Source organism: Athene cunicularia (genome assembly GCF_003259725.1).
Source record: "Athene cunicularia isolate RWA chromosome 12 unlocalized genomic scaffold, athCun1 chr12_part1, whole genome shotgun sequence".
Lineage (NCBI taxonomy): Eukaryota > Metazoa > Chordata > Aves > Strigiformes > Strigidae > Athene > Athene cunicularia.
The window spans coordinates 16,424,987-16,443,502 of NW_020799116.1; the positions used below are offsets into that span (position 1 = coordinate 16,424,987).

At 57.4% G+C, this 18,516-nt stretch overlaps 1 protein-coding gene across 2 annotated transcripts in view; it reads left to right on the top strand.

Moving 5' to 3' along the window:
• The window catches only part of TEX264 (testis expressed 264), a 42,062-nt gene extending 25,378 nt beyond the window's left edge, over positions 1–16,684 (top strand). For both annotated transcript variants that reach the window (XM_026857185.1, XM_026857186.1), the window contains 2 exons: positions 8,196–8,367; positions 15,835–16,684. In XM_026857185.1, coding sequence (XP_026712986.1) covers positions 8,196–8,367; positions 15,835–16,148 — 486 coding nt within the window. In that variant the 3' untranslated portion in view covers positions 16,149–16,684. The remainder of the gene's footprint in view (positions 1–8,195; positions 8,368–15,834) is intronic.
• Positions 16,685–18,516: the final 1,832 nt, after the last annotated feature.

The window sequence follows — 18,516 nt, forward strand, 5'->3', positions numbered from 1 at the left end:
TTCTCTTGCTGCTCAAGTGGGTGCTGGAAGGGGAGGAGGTCCAGAGTGCATCCCTTTTGCTTGTTGACAGGAAGGAATCTGCATCTCTGTCCCAGAGAGGAGAAAAGTATTCACAACTCTCACAGCAGCTTCCAGCAGTGACCTGGGAGCCTGTGCCTGGTCCTTGACACCCCTTTCGGAGTGCTGGGATCTCCTGTACCCACCAACCCACCCGGGCTCGTTCCTTCACCTCTCAGTTTGGCCATGCCTGATAGCTGCCGCTTTGCAGCTCCTGCCGCTCTGCCGGGAGGGAGCAGCTGGGTGATTTGGCCCCGGGAAGCGCAGGCAGGCAGGCGGGCAAGGTGTAAATTGCATGGCGGGCTGCCTTCACCAAGGTGAAAATGAAAAACTCTCCCAGCTATCAAGCCTAGCGTTTCGCGGCTCCCACGGTCCAAATGCGCTCCTTCTCGCTGCTGTGGAGAGCATCTCGGGGGCTGATTTTCACCTGCCTGTCCTGAAGCCTCGGCGCTGCCACCTTGGCAGGGTGGTGTCCTGGTTCAGGCAGGATGGGGGGCTGCTGCAGGAAGAGGGCGGAGTGTGCTAGTGCGGAGGGCAGGGAGGGTTGCCGATGGGTGTGGGAGGTGCTAATTGCCAGGCACTGTATTTTGCTACCTGGAGGATTTGCTGTCCTTTGGCGAGACTGTTTTCCGCTGCTCTAGTGCCGGTGGTGCCACTCGTTTTCTGCTGGCTGACGGAAACGGCCATTCTTGACTGCAATAATATCACCTTCTGTTTCTGAAACACCTCGCAGCCCGGAGGATTTGAAAGTAAAGTGCACATGCGTGGGAGCAGTCTCACCACCTCTGAAATGTGAGTTTCTCCAGGCTGGGAGGCAGCAGCTGTTTCACAGCCCTCAGCAGCCTGGTGTTCACGGCTGTGCTGTGTGCTGGAGCTGGCTTTGAGGGCCGGCCGTGCTGGGAGGCAGGGCCCTCCGGCTCCACGTTCATCCTGCTTGAGCTGCAAACTGCAATGTTGGGGTTTTGTTGATGCTTGAGGTATTACTGGTGTAAAACACGTCTGCCTGTCTCTCCCTCCAACAGCTTGTCCTCCCTTCAGCCCAAATCGTCTCTTGGGCAGATGGCTCCTCCCCAGCCCCTGCCCGATTCCTGCCCCTCAGCAGGCAGCCCCAGGCACCCAGGCTTCATCTTTGTCTCCTGTGGTCAGGCTGCAGCTCAGCAGGGAGGACCAGAATCACAGAAGGGTTGGGAGGGACCTTCAAAGATCATCCAGTCCAACGCCCCTGCTGTGGGATACCTTTCACTAGATCAGGTTGCTCAAAGCCCTGTCCAACCTGGCCTTGAACACTTCCAGTGATGGGGCATCCACAGCTTCTCTGGGTAACCTGGTCCAGTCTCACCACCCTTATCACAAGCCATTTCTTCCTTATATCCAATCGAAACCTGTCCTGCTTTGGTTTAAAACTGTTGTCCCTTGTCTTGTTACTACAGACCCTGATAAAGAGTCTCTCTCCATCTTTCTTACAAGCCCCCTTTGTATATTGAAAGGCTGTAATAAGGTCTTTCTGGAGCCCTCTGTTCTCCAGGCTCTCTCAGCCTTTCTCCATAGCAGAGGTGTTCCAGCCCTTGGACTGTTTCCATGGCCTCCTCTGGACCTGCTCTGACAGGTCCATGACTGTCTTGTGCTGGAGACCCCAGAACTGGAGGCAGTGGTCCGGGTGGAGTATCAGCAGAGCAGGAGCATTCCCTCCCTCCCCCTGCTTGTAGGGCAGCCCAGGAGATGCTTGGCTTTCTGGGCTGGAAGCACATGTTGAAACCAAGCTTGAAACCTGGAGAGGAAGGGGTGCCTTTTTTTTTTTTGCTTTCATCAGCTCAGATGAGACCAGAGTGGTGTTTAACCTCAAGCTGCTGTCTGGGCAAGGAAAAACAGAGACAGGGACATCCCCAGTCTGGGTCTGGGATGGCAGGATGGACCAGCAAGGAGTCTGTCCCCTGGCTGAACTGGGAGAGCACTGAAGGGTGCTGGGTGCTGTGCAAACTGAATTGCAAAGCCTCCCTGCACTACCTAGCACCCGTGATCTAAGATAAGCGGGGATGACACACCGCGTGTGGAGTGTGTGAGGAAGCGAGGAGGATGTGGCACACAGCGCGCTCCCTCCGGTCCTAGCTGGTGGCTCAGTTTCAGCTCTAATTTTAGCAACTGATTTTAGGGCCCTTCAGCTCCACGCGGTTTTGTTGTTTCTTTAAAATCCCTGGGACCAAAGAGTCCGACCCCTTCCCTGGGAGGAGGATGAGGATGAATGCCTCTGGCTGGAAGCAAGACATGGGGGAGTCGTGTTGCCTGAGCAGGCGGGAGGTGCTGGCATGTGGGGACAGACCTGACAAGTCCCCTGGGGGTCCCTTGCACTCTGCTGGGTGCCAGCTGATCTTCTGGCACTAACTGGAGCGGCCCAAGTGCCGGTGGCACGGGTGAGGGGAGGCTCATAGCAGTGAGGGTGTGATGATGCTCTGACTGGCAGGGGGGATGCTGGTGAGCTCCCCAGGTGAGCAGCAGCCTCCAGCAATGGGCACAACCCCCCCATGTGTTCACACCCACCATCTGTTCCTCCTCCAGGTGCAGTGGTTTAATAAATGGAGGGAGGGAGCCCTGGTGCAGCAGCAGGGCTGGAGGGTTGTCCCTCAGCATTCCTCCCTGTGCTCCCCGCAGGGCAGGAGCCAGACACCCGTTGCATCATTGGTGTTTAGCAAATTGTTCTTGAGGCTGCTGGTCTCATTCAGTAGCAGAGCGGACCTGGCTGTAACCCGGGCGTGGGCCAGCCCCCACTCCAGCTGCCTGTGGAAAACTCCCTCGTGTGGCTGATGTCACTCCTGGATGGCAGCAGGATGCGGATGGAGCCAGCCCCGTGTGCCCGGCACCCTTCTGCTTCACTGTGATGGCGGTGGTGCATCCTATCGCTGTAAGAGCAGAGACGAGCAGCAGCACCAGGCACATTGTGCCGAACTGATGTTCATATGGCCCCTGGTAAACAACCCACAGCTGCTCCTTGAGGCTGGGTCCCCTCCCAGTGCAGGCTTGGGCCATGTGCTTATCAGCCCCTCTGGGAAGTTGTTCTCTCGATTGGGACTGTGCAGAGAAAAGTCAGTGCTTAGGCTGGATCCTGCACCATCGCTTTCCCAGTGGCTGGCAGGCTCCAGCCTGTCCCAGCTTTTTGGTAGTGCCCAGCAGTGGATCCCTGGAGGGTGCATCCCTAGCCAGTGGCGGAGCAGATGCTCAGGGGGCTGCCTGGCGCCCCTAAGATAGAAGAAGGGGAGCATTTCCTTGGTGATCAGTTGCTTGGTCTCTGCAGCTTTTCCAGTCCTGGCTGGGTTTTACAGGCATTTTTTTACACATTGCAGGCAGGAGATCCTCTGGCAGGGGTGGGTGACAGGCGCAGGTGATGGCTGTATACACGTGGCTTACTGGCAGCTGGGGCATGAGGCAGACATCTCTGTGGTGGATCCAGGAGCTGCTGGGCAGCACAGAGAGCTCAGCCTCCAGCCCTGCCACAGCAGGAAGCTTGGTGGTGGCCCAAAAAGCCTTTCCCCTACTGCTTCCATAGCCATTGGCCCTGAAACAGTGACTCAGTGGGCTGGTGTGTCTTAACCATCACCCCATGAGCCATGCCAGGAGGTCTTGGTGACGGGGGGGCCTCTGGGGCCAGGATGCTTGTGCCCAGAAGTGGGACTAGGACAACAGCTGCCTCCCCACAGCCTTCCTGGCAACCCTAGAAGTGTTTTGGGGAAGACAGTGGGTTCAGCTGGATCCTGAGTGCCAGCATGCCCGGGCATGGCAAGGATCCCGAGAGCAGCCGCAAGGCTCATTTGCTGGTCTCCTAACAAGCTGAATTCTTCCAGCAGTGGGAGATGAAGCAGATCCAGTTGGTGGCATTTGAATTCCTGAGCAGACGAGCCTGACAGAGTGACAAAGCCGGTCCCCGCAGTGCCCCAGCTCGCCTTCTGTTTCCCAGCAGGCGCTGAGGGCCATGGTGCAGCGTGAGCACCCTGCCACCCCCTTCCATTTTGGCACGATTCTTCTGGGATTTCAGGATCTCAGACATCTTGTTGCATATCCTGTAGCCCTGAGACTGCTCTCCTGGCTGCCTAGGGAAGTGGGGGCATCCTCAAGGATCCATCCATGCCCAAGCCACTCTGTGGGCAGATGATGGGGTCTATACCTTAATGGACAAATGGGGAGAGGAAAATTTATACTGCCATGGAGGTGCCACCTCTCACTGCTGGAGAAGGTCTTCCAAAATGCTGGTTTGGTGCTTTCAGATGCACAAGGCCGGGGGATGCTCCATTTCTAGAGAAGTGAGGTCAACCTGGAGAAAGTCCTGCAGGGAATCAGGAGTGGTGGGTGATTTGGAAACAACACAGGGTAAAGATTAGTTGGGGTGTTATTTCACCTGGGAAAGAGGAGTGCAAGAGTATTCCCCTCCATAAACCCTTGTTCCCAAGAGGATGGTGAGCAGCACCCCACCACAGCCCTCGGATGGGCCAAGAAGGAGTTGGCTTCATGGAAGGTGTTGGGTCTGACATAGCAGGATATGCCGGAGCTGCTGTGCATGTCAGGACTGAACTGGTGGGCTCTGGATGCACTGGCCTTTGCTGTGTAGCTTGGCTGGATGGATTACGTGCAATAAATCCCATGCCTCAGGTGCCCAGTGGAGGGTCCCACACAGAAATAAGCCTTTCACACTGTGCTGCCACTTCCATCTTTTCTGGCCGTAGGAAGGCTGAGTTCCCGGCAGAGGCTGAGAAAGCAAGTGACACAGCATGACCTTGCAAAGGGATGAGTCCCCTTCCCTGCCCTACTTACCAGGTCCTGCTGTCCTAGCCAGAAGCCTGGCCCCGATGCCGTCGGCATCCCACTGTTCACCTCTTGCTGAGCTCCTCCGCCCGTGTGAGACTGCATTTGATTTGACTTGAGGGCTCTGCCTTGCAAACTCCACATCCACCTTGCTGCTCCATCTGTTGGCTTAGCTGCACAGTTAGCGAGGGGCTTCCTCCTCAGCTGCAGAGTGTATTATTGCCTGTTGTGCATCTCTGTTGTTTTGCCATGTTGTTGAGCCTTCGCTAATTCACTCTCTGCTTATGTCTGCGCCTTTGGACTCTGCTCTCCAGTCTCAATGGGCTGTTTTCTTTCCCTTGCAGCAGCCTTGCAGCCTTCCTCTCCACTGGGATAACCCTAAACCCACTCTGTGCTGTGTTGGCATCCACCTCTTGGTTGCACTTTGCTGCACCTCTGCCTGTGCTTGCCTGTCCTCTGCCTGCCTCCTGATCTCCTTTGGGATGATAACAAGGGCAATCTCCTTGCATCCCCTTTAGATTATCCCCTTAGTGATTTCTGTTGTCCTGGCTCCCCACCTCATTGCCTCTCCCCTTTCCTCAAGTCTTTATGGAGCCTCATCCCTTTGGTCCCAGCCTGGACTGGACAGCATTCCCAGCTGCCACCTCTGTGCTCCTTCTTGGGCACGTTGTCCTCTCCTGAGCCTGGCTGCCAGTGCTGAGCTCTGCAGCAGCCCTGCCAGGAGCTGGGTTGCTCTGAGAAGAAGTGCAGAAGCAGAGGCCAGTTCACGAGCCTGGCTCCCAACTTGATTTGTACAGGCTTCAATTAGGACCACCAGGCTCTGGTTTCCCTCCATTTACTTTTGAGGAAAAGCCTGCATGAACTGGAATGAAGTCAAGTGTTAAGCATCCTTGTAGCTGTCTGTCATGAGGCAAGTGTTGGTATTGACAGCAAGTGTCCAGCCACTTCAGCATCATCCCACCGACCTGGTCCACAGCCATGGGCTTTGGCTGTGGGGCACCTCGGCTCCTCTGGCCTTCAGGGAGACAAAGCTGCTTCCCACCCTGGCAGGGTGAAGCATCCCCGCCTATCTTATAGGATAATCCTTGAGTATGAAGCAGAATTTGGCTCAAGAGCCAGTCTGGGACCCTGCTCTTCATACAGGTGTGCATTTTTATTCCTTAAAAGCCACAATGCCCACATTTCATGTGCATGGAGGAGGCATTGTTTGTGCTTCGGGGGGAGGGGGTGGGGGTGTCACTACTGGGGCTGTGTAATTGGAAGGAGAGTTGTAGCAGCCTTGGTAAATTGTAAGGAGAGGTTATGTCCCAGATCTGCTCTTTAGGAATCCCAGGGTGGGCTTGGGGAAGTTAGCTTGGGATGTCTTGGAGTCTGGACTGGAGCCCTGAGGTTTAAGACTGGTTAGAGACCTCATGAATTTAGGGAAGGTCTGTGCTCTGAAATCTTTTGAGTTGTTCCTGTCTGCATTAAGTGATGGAGGGCCAGCTGGATGCATCCAAAAAACGTTGGAGATACCCATCTCTGGTATGTTTGCAGTAACCTAAAATAACAAACTGAGCTGAAGATTGGCTGATGGGCTTGTGGTTGGTAGAGCAAGGGGCAGAGCGGCAGGAAGGGTTCTTGTCTGCGTTGTTGCTGAAAAAGCAGGAGTGATATGAGCCGCCTCTGCTCTACTGCTAAAAACAGCCTGGCTTGTTTTTATTTAATACAGTTTTGATCTGTGTGCGTTAGTGTTTCACCTGCCTGCAAGTGGGAACTCCGGTCTCCAAGTGCCTTGGAAGCCCGCCCGCGTCCCTGCGCGTCCCTGCGGCACGGGGCTCCTGTATGTGGTTCCTCTCCAGCTGGAGGAGGGACTCTGCCGAAATTCAGACTTGAAGATGTTGGGATGGGACAGGCAGAGCTTTTGCTGGAGTTCATGTTTCTGCTGCTGTGGTGCCGCTGGGTGAACTGGGACTCTGCAGAGCCAGCTCCTGCAGGCTTTACTGGGAAAATAGACCCAAAAATGGCTCATGTGGGATTTTCTCCTTGTGTTGCTTGTGCAGCATCCTGCCAGCATGGAGTAGTCTCCAGGTGGCCTTGCTGACAGCACTGGGAAGAGGGTCGGCATTGGCTCCCGTCAGTTGTGGATTCTGCCCAGTGCCAATATTTGGCTGGGAAATATGTGACTTGAAATCAGCTTGGTCCATCCCCAAGGATGAAGGGGATCAGGACTGAACAGGCTTTTGTAAGGACGTGATTGATGTGTCCATAGAGCTTGTCCTTAGAGAGGGGCCAGGCCTGACTCTGGAGAGCCCTGGAGGGATGGGGACCCTGCTAGAGGATGTCTGGGCAAGCTGTGTTGGGGGAATGTGGCAGGGAAGAGAATGAGGATAACTGAGACAAGGAGAAAGCGGAGGATAGTCAGGGTAAGGAGGAGAAAGAGGATAGTTAGAGCAGGGAAGAGGAAGAGGAGGATAGTCAGGGCAGGGAGGAGGAGGAGGAGGATAATCAGGTGGTTGCAGGGTTAAATAAAAGCTGTCAGTGATTTGAAAAGGGGAAAGAAAGAAAAAGAAAACCCGCTGAAGAGACACTCTCCCTTCTCACCCAGCTTGTAATCAGCCGCCCCCTCTGCCAGCAAGCAGCTGGTGGGCGAGCAGGCGAGGAGGGGGTGGCAAGAGGGGTCCAGCTGCTCCTCAGCCCGGCCCCGGCACCCTGAGAGTCCCCACAGCTCCATCTCAGCGTGGGTTGGGGCACCCAAGGGGGACATGCCCCCATCACAGGTCCCTGGCAGGCTGGGGGAGCTGAGGTCTTGAAATGTGCTGCCAGGGGGGAGGTGGGGCGAGGAAGAGGAGGAGGGAGAGTTAGCTGAAATGCCAGGGATTCATCTCCCACTCCCCCTGCCCTCGCCGTTCTGAAAGGAGCTGCTTGAGCTGTCGGCTCTGGATTATATTAATTAACGGAGAAGTGCTATGCCTGCTCACAGGGCCGTGCTGCCAGGAGACTTGGCAGGTCCGTGCGATGCAGCTGCTGGGCTCCCCAAAACCCCTTGCTCCAGCCCAAAATGAGCACGCCAAAACCAAGGGTGAGCTGGGGAATCTGCATCTCCCTAAGGCTTCAGCATCTCCTTCTTGAGCCTGGCCAACTGCTCACCCCCAGGGCTGAACCCACCAGCCGTGGCACGTGGGGGGAATGTTGAGAGAGGGGAAGCATCACTGTGGTTTTGGGGTGGGACCCACCACTCCTCGCTGTGCCCCCATGGCGAAGCAGGTGAGTCTGCAGTGCTGCCAGGCCAGCAGGTCCACATGGGGGAGGGCTGCCGGGGTGGGGAGCAGGGGCACATCCCTGACCCACTGTTACCTGCTGTGTTTCAGGAGAGGAAGCTGTGTGCCCACCCCCGTATCGAGATCTACAAGGAGGACCGCATCTACTTCGTGTGTCCCCTCGCCCGCCAAGGGGACTTCTACGTGCCTGAAATGAAAGAACTGGAGAGAAAGAGCAGGGCTGCAGCAGCTGAGGCTGAGGATGCCCAGACAGACATCACAGGTATCTGTGGCTTGCTCACGGGCTCTGTCTTCGATCGGCATCAGCCCTCCCAAAGGCAGGGGTCCTGGTGTCCCCAATTTTGATGCCTGAGCAGGCATAGAGGGGCTGACCTGTGCCCACCAGGCACGCAACTGCTTAGTCTCAGCACACCTCTTCCCCTCACCCTGAGTTGAGATAGGATTTCATCCCTGAGGCGTCACACTGCACCTTGGGGAGCACCCAGGCATCCCTGTGGCGTCAGGGCGAGGGCCAAGCTGCCGCCGAGCCACTGGCCCACTGTTGTCAGAGCAGAGCTGATTCTCGCAGCTTTTGGTTGCAGCTGGGCTTGTTTTTCTCCTTGTCATATACATCTTCCTTGATCTCATCTTCATCTGTTACATATTGGGATTGTGAGGAGCTTAAATACCAGGTTGCTGTAGCTGGTGGTGGAGTTGCCCGATAGCATCTGCTCAGCGAAGATCTGTTGGAGCCTGGATGTATTCATACAGGAAGGGACCACAATGGCTGTAGGCGCAGAACAGCAGTGCTATAGTAACCCGAAATGCTAGTTGCCGTCGCCAGCCCACGTGCTCACATGTCTGCGAGATGCGGGAGCCGGCGAGCCACGCATTCCCAAGCGCTGAATGGTGTGGCCAAGCCGGCCACTGGTGGGGGCAACCGCCTCCTCTGCCCCGCAGGTCGTCCATGCTTGTGTAATGGGCATGAAAAAAGCATGATGGCTCTCCTCGCCTCCCGGGGAGTCTGGTCATTTGTTTTAACACATCTTCAGGTTTGGGTTGCTTTAATTCTTAATTGCGTGCAGCGTAAAAGCAAGCCTGGGAATTGCTTTCTGGGAGCTCTGTCCATTTAGTGCTGCAATGAAGAGTCTAATTGGAGCGGCTTCCCAGCGCTCCGAGGTCCTGTGTTCACGGTGCTCACTCGGCTCTTCGTCTTTCTGTCTGCCTTGCGTTGGGGCGGCTGCTTTGGGCACTGACCCGGGTTGACCAAAGGCACCCCACAGCTTGTTCACTCCGGCACCTTCCCATGGTTGTGTCTTGGTTTTGGAGAGGACAGCAGGATCCATGTGAGCAAAAGCTGCTACAGGTCGGTGGCTTCAGCAGCTGTGTGTGCCCCTCTCTGCACCTCTCAGGGTGCACAGTCCCCCAGCACAGCTGGGGGATCTCGGTGCAGCTGCTGTCCTGCACCCCGGCTGTCTTGGTGCTTCCCTGGGGACACCACTGCCAGCCTGCTTGTGGTGGGGGAGTCCCCTGCCCTGCTGGAAGAAGGGCTAGGAATGTCTTCCCAGTTTTAGACAGCAATTGATGTTGGACTTTCTGGTGTAGGAGACCCCAGGCTAGGCTCTTGGGCAGCAGCTCTAGGCTGGCTCCTCCACCACCCGTTCCCTTCCAGTCACGTAGACTTCTGTCAGTGCAGTCAGATGTGGTGTCATCTGCTGAGTCTGCACAAAACCAGCTTAAAATAATAATAGCTATGAGAGGTTGGCCTTGCCTCTGAGACTAGAGAGTTGAGATTGGATGTCGCACTGTGATCACCATCACTACTGGTCACGGCAGCAGAACCAGGTCTGGTTGGGCACCATCACATCCTTGCTCCAGCTGTCAGAGAGGCTCCCTAGAGGGCTGAGGACATGGCAAGCCTTTAGGTTACTTGTGCCACTTCTGCCTGAGGGTCTTGGAGGTCCCCATCATCTCCCACATCCCTGTGATGTTGCAGTGCCCCAGGGTGGCACAACTGCTGTCAGCTGCAGGGGGTGGCACTGCATGCGGAGGTCCTGGGCTTGTGCAAAGGGAAACAGTGCCCAGTGAGCATCCTCATCCCACTGCCGCTGGCCTGCTGACTCTGGGGACTTGGTTTGTTGCCTGTGGTACTGCCCCAGTTCCAGCCATTGAGTGGCCATCAGGCTGCCCCTGGTTCAGCAGCAGGGTCAAAGTCAGGAGGTGAGATGGGAGGGGGCAGCTGGTCTTGTCAGGTTCCACTTCTCACCACTGTATGGGTTTCCGAGCCCTGGTGCGAGAAGAGATCCCACTGGAGGGGATAACCACTGATCTCCTCCCAGCCACTCGCTGGAGATGCCTTGAAGGAGACGCCTTGAAGATGGCACCTTAGAGATCAAGACTGGTCCTCCCTTCCCAAGTATTTTCTGTGCTGGGATCTGTGCAACCATCTCTGAGTTGAAGGAAGAGAAAGGCCTGGTCTCTTTCTCCATTTTATTTTACTCTCTTCTTCCTGGGAGAGCAGCTCAAGGAGCAAGCTCATCTTAGCCACAGCCCCTTCAACAGGCATGATGGCCATACGATCTTCATGACTCAGCAGATGCCAGCATGCCTGTGACAGCTTTTGAGCTTTCCTCTGCCGACTGGAGAGTGGGCACAGTGTCGCCATCTACTTTTCAGTGCAGTCTCCCCTCAGCCCCAGTTGCATGGATTTGGATTATTTCTTGATCCATCTCAGCTCTATTTGTGTTTCAAGTGATTCTGCCCCAGCAGAAGCTCAGGCAGTGCTGGGATGCTCCTGGGTGGCACCCGGCTCCTCTGGCTATGCCTGGGCTGCACAAATCCAGATGCAGGGCTCCAACACCCTGCTGCCTCAGAGAGCAAGTGGGGGACTGGGGAGGTGCTGAGCCCCTTCTCTCCTTGAGGCAGCTGAGTATGTTCCAATGCACTGCAGCCTTGGGCTCACTCTTCCTCCCCTTCACAAAATACTGAAATAGCAGCATTTAGCTGCAATTTCAGAGCGAGCATCATATTTAGTGATGTTCTGTGTGGACACAGCACCTTTCGGTCACAGCCCACAAAACTCCCTGCCAGCAGCTGTATTATGCTTTCCTCAAATTAAAGACTTCAGGAGTTCCCAGTGGAAGGTGCTGCCATTTCTCCTTGCCTGTTGTGGCTGGTGCCAGGCAGTACCAAGTGACTTGAATGTGTAAGAAAAGCTTGGATTTGTTTTCTTGAGCCTCCTGACCTTGGAGTGCATCTCTCCATTTAGGCTGTCATCTGCTGTCCTTGCTCCTGAGCTCACTCTGCAAGGTGCTGGGTGCCTGTGGCTCTGAATGAAGCCAGTGGCTGCAGAGGCTGCAGGATGAGGACTGGGGTCTCTGCTTTCTGCTGCAGCTCTGCATGGAGCAGGGTGCTGTCAGCTCCACTGAGGATGGACACACTTGGCACACAAGGAAGGGGCCGGGGGCTGCGGCTGCCTCCGCACCAATTCCATCCCTTCTTCACCATTGTCAGGGTCATTGGAAAGACGGGAAGCATTTTTGGAAGGCGGCTGACGGGTCTCCAGGGGGGCAGTGTCAATCACGATTAGTTGTTTTGTACTTAATTATTTTCCGGGGCTTTGGCATCAGCGTGGTGCTCGGCGGGCCCTCGCTCCCGGCTCACTCTCAGCAGCATGCTCTTGAGCGTGACCCCGTTGCGGCGCATGGAAGGTGAAAGCAAACAAAAGCAGCCTCTTGACACAGGCTTGCTGGCATGAGCACAGATGGTTTCCAAGCACGTGGCTCTACCTAGAGTCTCAGGTGCTCATTTTCCTGGAGCTGAGTCTGTCCAGCAGCGTCCGGGTGCAACCGATGGCATCACCCGCTGAGCCCCAGTGCCACGGGGGGGAACCTTCCCTGATGTGCTCCTGCCTCATCCCTGCTTACTTCCGTCTCCGCAGAGCCATTGCCTGTTCTGCCTGCCTCTACATCCTGAGAAGGGTCTCAGCGTGCAGCTCCTGCCATGCTTTCCTGCTAGTCTGCCTGCCCCAGCCCTTCTTCTGAGAGCTTGTGTGCGAGCTTTGGCAGCGCAGAGGAGCTGTGCCCCTCCCGGCAGCACATTGATCTATTATTCAGCGGCAGAGGTGATGAATATTTGATCAAATGGGGGGAAAGAAAGGGCCTGGGTGCACCAAGAGGGGAGCAATGTTCGGGCATCAGTGTTATGCTGGGGTGGTGTGGGAGGGGAGCTTGTTCTCCTTCCCGGAGGGATTTGGGGATGCCGGGACCCGGGTGCACAGGGCTGCACTGCCTGGGGGACCCAGCCCCCACCAGGCTTGTTAGCAGCATGGGGTGACTAGTTCCCGTTGCACCCATTCCTGGCTGGTCTCTTGATGTTCGCTGCTTGGCTTCCCTTCTTCCTAGGTGGACCTGGCTTTTGGGGGACTCCTCAACACCCCAGCAGGGCTTCACCCTTGGCTGTGCCTCTTTCTCCCAGATTAAAACTTCCAAGGTTCCACGTTCCTGCTGAGTGAAGCTGCAGCGGTATGGCTACACCATCCTTGGGGGAGCAGAGCAGAGTAGGGGGTATCCATGGAACAGCTGGCACCTTGCTGTGTGCCAGAGGGAAAAGCTGTGATGGGTTCAAATGCTGGGCTGGCTCTTGGTGCAGGGACCAGCCTTGGAAATGGGATGCAGGGAATGGGCAGTAGTTTACTGGGGGACGGAGCAAGGTGCCTGGGCAGGGTGCAGAAGTGGGTGTGAGGGCTGCTGGAAACCTCCACATGCCCGCGAGAAGAGACCTGAACCCCTGCTCACCCACGAGGCACCTTCCAACGAGGCTTTGGTTGCCCTCTTGGAGCCTTGCCGTGCTCTCTGCCTGTGCTGAGACAGCTGGGGACTTCTGGCACATCCCCCTGCCAAAGCTAACCCTGCACCATCCCCAGCAGCAGTGGCTCTATCTCTCGCCCTGCCTGCCCCGGCCATCCCTCCTCAGCCAGACTGGGTGGTTGCGCCAGAGCCAGCCTTGTCCTGTGCGTGTGGAGGAGAACGAGGCTGCTGAAATGGACAAATTAGCCAGCTGAGGCTGCTCAAATATGATCAGAAGTGACAGAGCAGTGAAAAAGTGCCTGGCTGAAAGGAAACAGGACTCGAGTTATTGTCGCCCTTGGAGCAAGGGAGAGGGAGGCGGCTGCAGGGGTGAGGACAGCGGTGCTTTCCCGCGGTGGCAGCTCAGAGGAGCGTGTAGGTCAGCTTCATCCCCGTCTTCCCCTTCCTGAGCTGCTGCTCCTCCCCTCAGGAGCTCCTTTGCTTTGTGGCAGGGGGTTACATGACGGCTTCCCAGCTGAAACCTCCCCCAGGGTGACACAGGAGGGGTGCTGCTCGGGCAGCTTGGGGATTGGGGTCACTCTTCCCCTGTGTTTCAGAGGGACACAAGATGACCACAAATGACATGAGCTGTCATGAAGCCATGGTAGGAATGTGTTCACATCACCTCAGGTCACCAAGTTGGCCAAATTGAATTTTTTTTTTTCTTTTTTGAGATCCCCACTAGAGATCTTGCAAACTGGCTTCAAGACTCAGGGGCCACACATGCTCCCCTCTCTCCTCTGCAGCTCTCCATCTTCCCAGAGGCTCCCTGCTGACCCACTGCCCTGCCAAGGTCCTGCCAGGTGGGACAGCATCTCCCGCCTTTCTGCCACCTGCTTGGTGGCTGCTGTCCCCTTCGGAGAGCGCCTGGCCGGCAGTCTGCAAAACATCCTTTTTAACTTAGAGTAAATGTAGTTTCCATGTCGAGGTGCTCCCTGATGCTGCAGCAAAGACGTCGCGTGATGGCAAGCGATGGTTCTTTTCTCTTTTTCATGGGGAGGTCACTGGGCATTGCTTGGGTGGGTGGCCCAGGGCTCGGCTCATGCCAGTGGCCGAAGGGGTTGGCATGCCATGGCCAAGGCAAGAGGGTGGAGGCTCAGGCTCCTCTCCAGCCACCCGCTGGGCAGGATGAAGCTGATACACCATCCAGGTGGGGTGAAGTAGTGAATACTCTGTCTCTGTGGGTCTTTCCCGGCTGCTCCTCGTCCTGCTACCGCTGCTTGGTCCTCTCCAAACAGCCCTCACTCAGCCGGCAGGACCGTGGGATGATGCCGCTCAGAAGGCAGAGGACTGCCATTTACAAGCAGTTCTGCTGGCAGCTGCCCAGGCCGGGAAGAAAAACAGCAAAAAATGGAATTTAAGGGTGTTTGGAAGGAAAGTTCCCTCCTTGGTGGGTCTCTTCCAGGAGATCGGTAGCTGTCATGCAGCTGGAGGAGGGTGAGCAGCCCAGCCCCGGGCACCCCGGCTGCAGGAGCCTGGGGAGGCTGGAGGTGCCCGCAGGAGCGTGGGGCAGCCTGTGCCGGTGGATAGAGCCAGCGTGGAAGGGAGGGCTCTCCTCTCCCGCCTGGGACCCCCGCCATGGTCGTCACCATCCTCTTTGCTACTTCCAGCCCTGCTACTGTCAAGCTGCAGTCCTCTGCTGGTGCCACTGCCGAGCAGGGCTGCTCCTGGTTTCCCCCCCAGTGTGGGGCATGATCCTCGGCGGGGCTGTCCGGCCTGGCATGGACAGAGCCCCCGGGGGAGCGGAGGTGCTGGGAAGCAGCTGAGCCCAGCACGCGCTTCCCTCCAGTGCAAGGCAGGCGGGAAGAGGGTGGAACGGGGAGGGCCGTGACGAAGGAGACCACCCAGGGTTTGTTGCTGCTGTCGTAATTAACTCTGTGGATCTGTGATGTTGTAATCAGTGACGTGGATCTGTGATATCATAATTAACCACATGGATCTGTGATGTCATAATTAACAATGATTAATGTTTTACAGGAGGGTTTTGTCTCCTGGCTGGTTGCTCTGGCAACAGCACCGAGCTGCTGGTCTCAATCTGACACGCTCATCTCGTCGTCGACTCCTTAATGGTGTTGTCGACCAAGCTAACGAGGCAGGGATCCAGGGAGGGGGCAGTGGGCTGAGGGGTCCACCCAGGCAGGTAGGAGCAGCCCTCGGGGGGGCTCAGCCACGAGGTGGAGTGTGTGGGCTGGGAGACAGGTGACGTGGAGAAGTGCCAAGTGAGCTGGCAAGTCTTCCTCCATCTTCTAGCACCCCGAGTCCCGTCTGCCACTGCCCTGCCTGCCTTCACACTGCTGCCGGAGCTGCTGGCTGCAGAGGAGCCACGCAGGGAGTGGGAGCAGGTTGTAGCGAGTGCTGAAGGCAGTGTTAGAGTGCTCTGGCCTGAGGCTGGATGTACACCCACCTCTGGTGGTGACAAATCCAAGGACTGGCCTGTGTGCCACCATCCCCTTGGTGCTCAAGCAATGCTGCAGCTCCCCATCACCCTTGCAGCCCAGCATCCCGCTCCTCACCCCGTTCCTTGTGCTGTGCCAAGGGCAGGGTTATCTCCAGCTCCCAGGCTGGACATTCTCCCTAAGCAAGGGCTTGCCAGGTCCTTGGGAGAGCAGCAGTGGGGCCAGAGGGTCAGGGCACGGCTGGGAAGCCAGGGGTTAGTTGTTCCAGCTTGAGATGCCCTGACTTCAGGGAGCTGCTTGAGTCCAGCTCGTGTTTGTCTTGGCCCAGTCACTTCTCTCAGGCACAGGAGGTGCCAGGAGGCAGGAGCTGGTCTCCACTGTGGCCCGATGTCTCTGAGGTTTCTGGTGGCTTCAAAGGCTGTGGCACCTCATCACTATTGCTTCATTCCCGCAGCATTCACTCCCTTCCCACAGCATTCACTCCCTTCCCTTCTTTCTCCATCCCAGGGGCCGACACGATGAGTGAGACGAGCTCAATCAGCATAGAGGCCACAACCGACAGCAGAGACACCTCGGTGGCCACCTCCATCCTGCTGCCCTTCCCAGCCAGCCGTGGCCGGGAGGAGGCAGACAACCGCAGCGAGCACAGCTACAGCGAGTCGGGAGCCAGCGGCTCCTCCTTTGAAGAGCTGGACCTGGAGGTCACCGGGGATGGGGAGGGAGCCCCAGGCCTGCTGCCTGACATGGGCTACACAGGCAACCAGGAAGTCACAGACAAGTGGACCAAGGAGCCCACCGCTGCCGAGAGAGGAGAAGAGTGAAGCAGAGACCTGGCTGCCTCGCCTCCCACTGGAGTCAGAGTTACAGGGAACCAGTCGCCTTTCCCACCTCCTTCCTCTCCAGCCAAGAGATTTTGGTCGCTGATTCCCCCCGGAACCCGCTCTCCCTCTCTGCAGAAAGGGTGTTTGACCATTTCAGGGACACCGGGAGGTGGGGGGGGGTCTCCGGCAGTGCTCGGCGGTGTGGGGTAGGTGCAGGCTTGGGGGCCAGTGAAATGCATTTGCTGTTTGTGTGTCTAGATGCGTCGCAAATTCCTCGCAGGCGTCTTGGGGGGTGTGGTGGATGACAGAGGTGTCCCCCCTCATCTCTGCCAGTGCCCCTCTCACCCACAGCTTCTCTCTGCCGGACCGCCGCGTGTTTTCTAGCACCAAAGAGCTGTGAGTAGGGTCAGTTGGGTTTGTTCCCCTCTTCTCTTCCCTTTGCTGAAAAATGGAAACATCCCATGTAAACCTGGTCCTCCTGGCACTGCCACGGGCACTTTTGGGGTCTGTAATAAAGTGGATGCTTTTCCTCACTGGTGGCCGGTGCCATTGCTGACTGTCTCTTGGCTGATCGCGCCGTCCTGCTCCATGGCAGGGAGGGGGCTGCCCCCACGCCCCCCGACCCAGATGGGAGCTGCCTGAGGGCTCTGCACCACTGCTGCTCGGGCTTGCTCCCTGCCCGGCAACCCAGCAGGGCCAGAGGGACCGTCCCCGGCTTCTGCAAGCTGCGGGGGGAGCAGGGAAGGGTCCCAGCCGCCCTGCAGAGCTGGGCCGGGCTGGGCTGGAGGGAGGTGGCATCCCCCCTCCTCTTGGGCACCTGCTGAAAGTAAAACCAGTAGAGCCAGGTCCCTGGGCTGTTGGTGGGCCTGGCACTGCTGTGCTCCTATGGTGGGTGGACCAGCCTGCCTGCATGGTCCCTCCCTGACATCCCATCTGCCTGGTCCCGCAGCTGTGGGGTGCAGGCAGGGAGGGCTGCCTGTACTGATCTCAGTTCCCTGTCATCCAGCTGGGGACGATGGAGCAGCCTGGTCACCGCCGTGGTGTCGTGGGGCATTGCCTGGTGCCAGAGCACCTTTCCTGGCTGGCAGGGCTCAGTCCCTGCCCTGTCCCAGTGTCCTGGTGCCTGCAGCAGCCCAGGGCTTGTTCCCCAGCAGACCTATGTGGCGGCCCAAAACCAGGGCTTGGGATGGAAGTGCAAGGGGCAAGGTGGCCTGGCTGTCCCTCTGTGGTGGGGACGTGTCCTCCCTGGCTTGGAAAGGTCATGATTAGTCCTCAGCCAATGATTGACATGAGATTGTTCATAAATATTTTGTGCTCTGAGTGATAAAATATTAAACTCCTCCAACCCACATGGAAAAATATTGCTCTTCCCGGTGTTTATCTTTGTTGCTGGTTATTACAAAACTGCCAACCCCCCTGAAATATTTATGCCTGGCTGCGGCTCCGGGGGGGGTTGGAGCCAGGCAGCAGATCCTAACACTGCTTGTCCCCACCGAAGATGGGGGCCAGGGAGTCTCTGCCATTGTCCTTCTGCTGTCAGCAGTGCCGAAGCAGCAGCCGGGAGGATGCAGCCAGTGCCGGGGCGCGTGCGAGGCTGGTGCCAGGTCCCATCTGCCGGGCGGGAAGCGGGACCTTGGCAGTGCCAGCATCCTTCAGCACGACATGTCTCCAGCCCTGATCGGCTCTGTCCACTCCAGACAGCGGTGGCGGGGTCCCCCAGCCCGGACACCCCCCTTCTCCTGCTTCAGCTGTGCTAACAGTCCTGAAAGGAGATGGGCCGGTGGGGTCTGGGGTCCTGGTGCTGTGGGACCCCAGGGGGGGACCTTGCCACGGAGGTTCTGTGTTATTCCCCCCCAGGTGAGGACTGCTGGTCTAGGGGGGCACAGGGCGGGTCTGGCTCTTGCTGCAGCGCCCTGACCCACAGCCCGCAAGCACAGCAGCTGGCAGCAGGGAAACCGAGGCATGGGGTGAGGTGATTATCCCAGAGGCACCCCTGGCCGCTGCCCATCCCTTGTGATTCCTGTGTCATCCCGTCCCATTCTTGTCCCTGAGACACGGAACTCTCCAGGACAGTCAGGCTGCCAGCGTGGGACCGATGGGGACAAGGTATGGCAGGATCCTGGGCAACTGAATGGCTCCAGAAAGGGTTTGGGCAAACGGTGGAGACCTGGAACGCTAAATCCAGCCACTGCCTCTGCCATCAGACGGTCCAAAGCCTTCTCCCAGCTGGGTGCTTGGGCCGATGGTGAGTACCAGGGGTCTGCGTGGAGCATCAGCGGGGTGTTGCTGGGCCCCTGGGTGCCCCCAAGGGCCTCGGGAGCAGGGGACAGGCTGGGTGGGGGGCTGTGCTGGGCACGGCAGGGGCGGG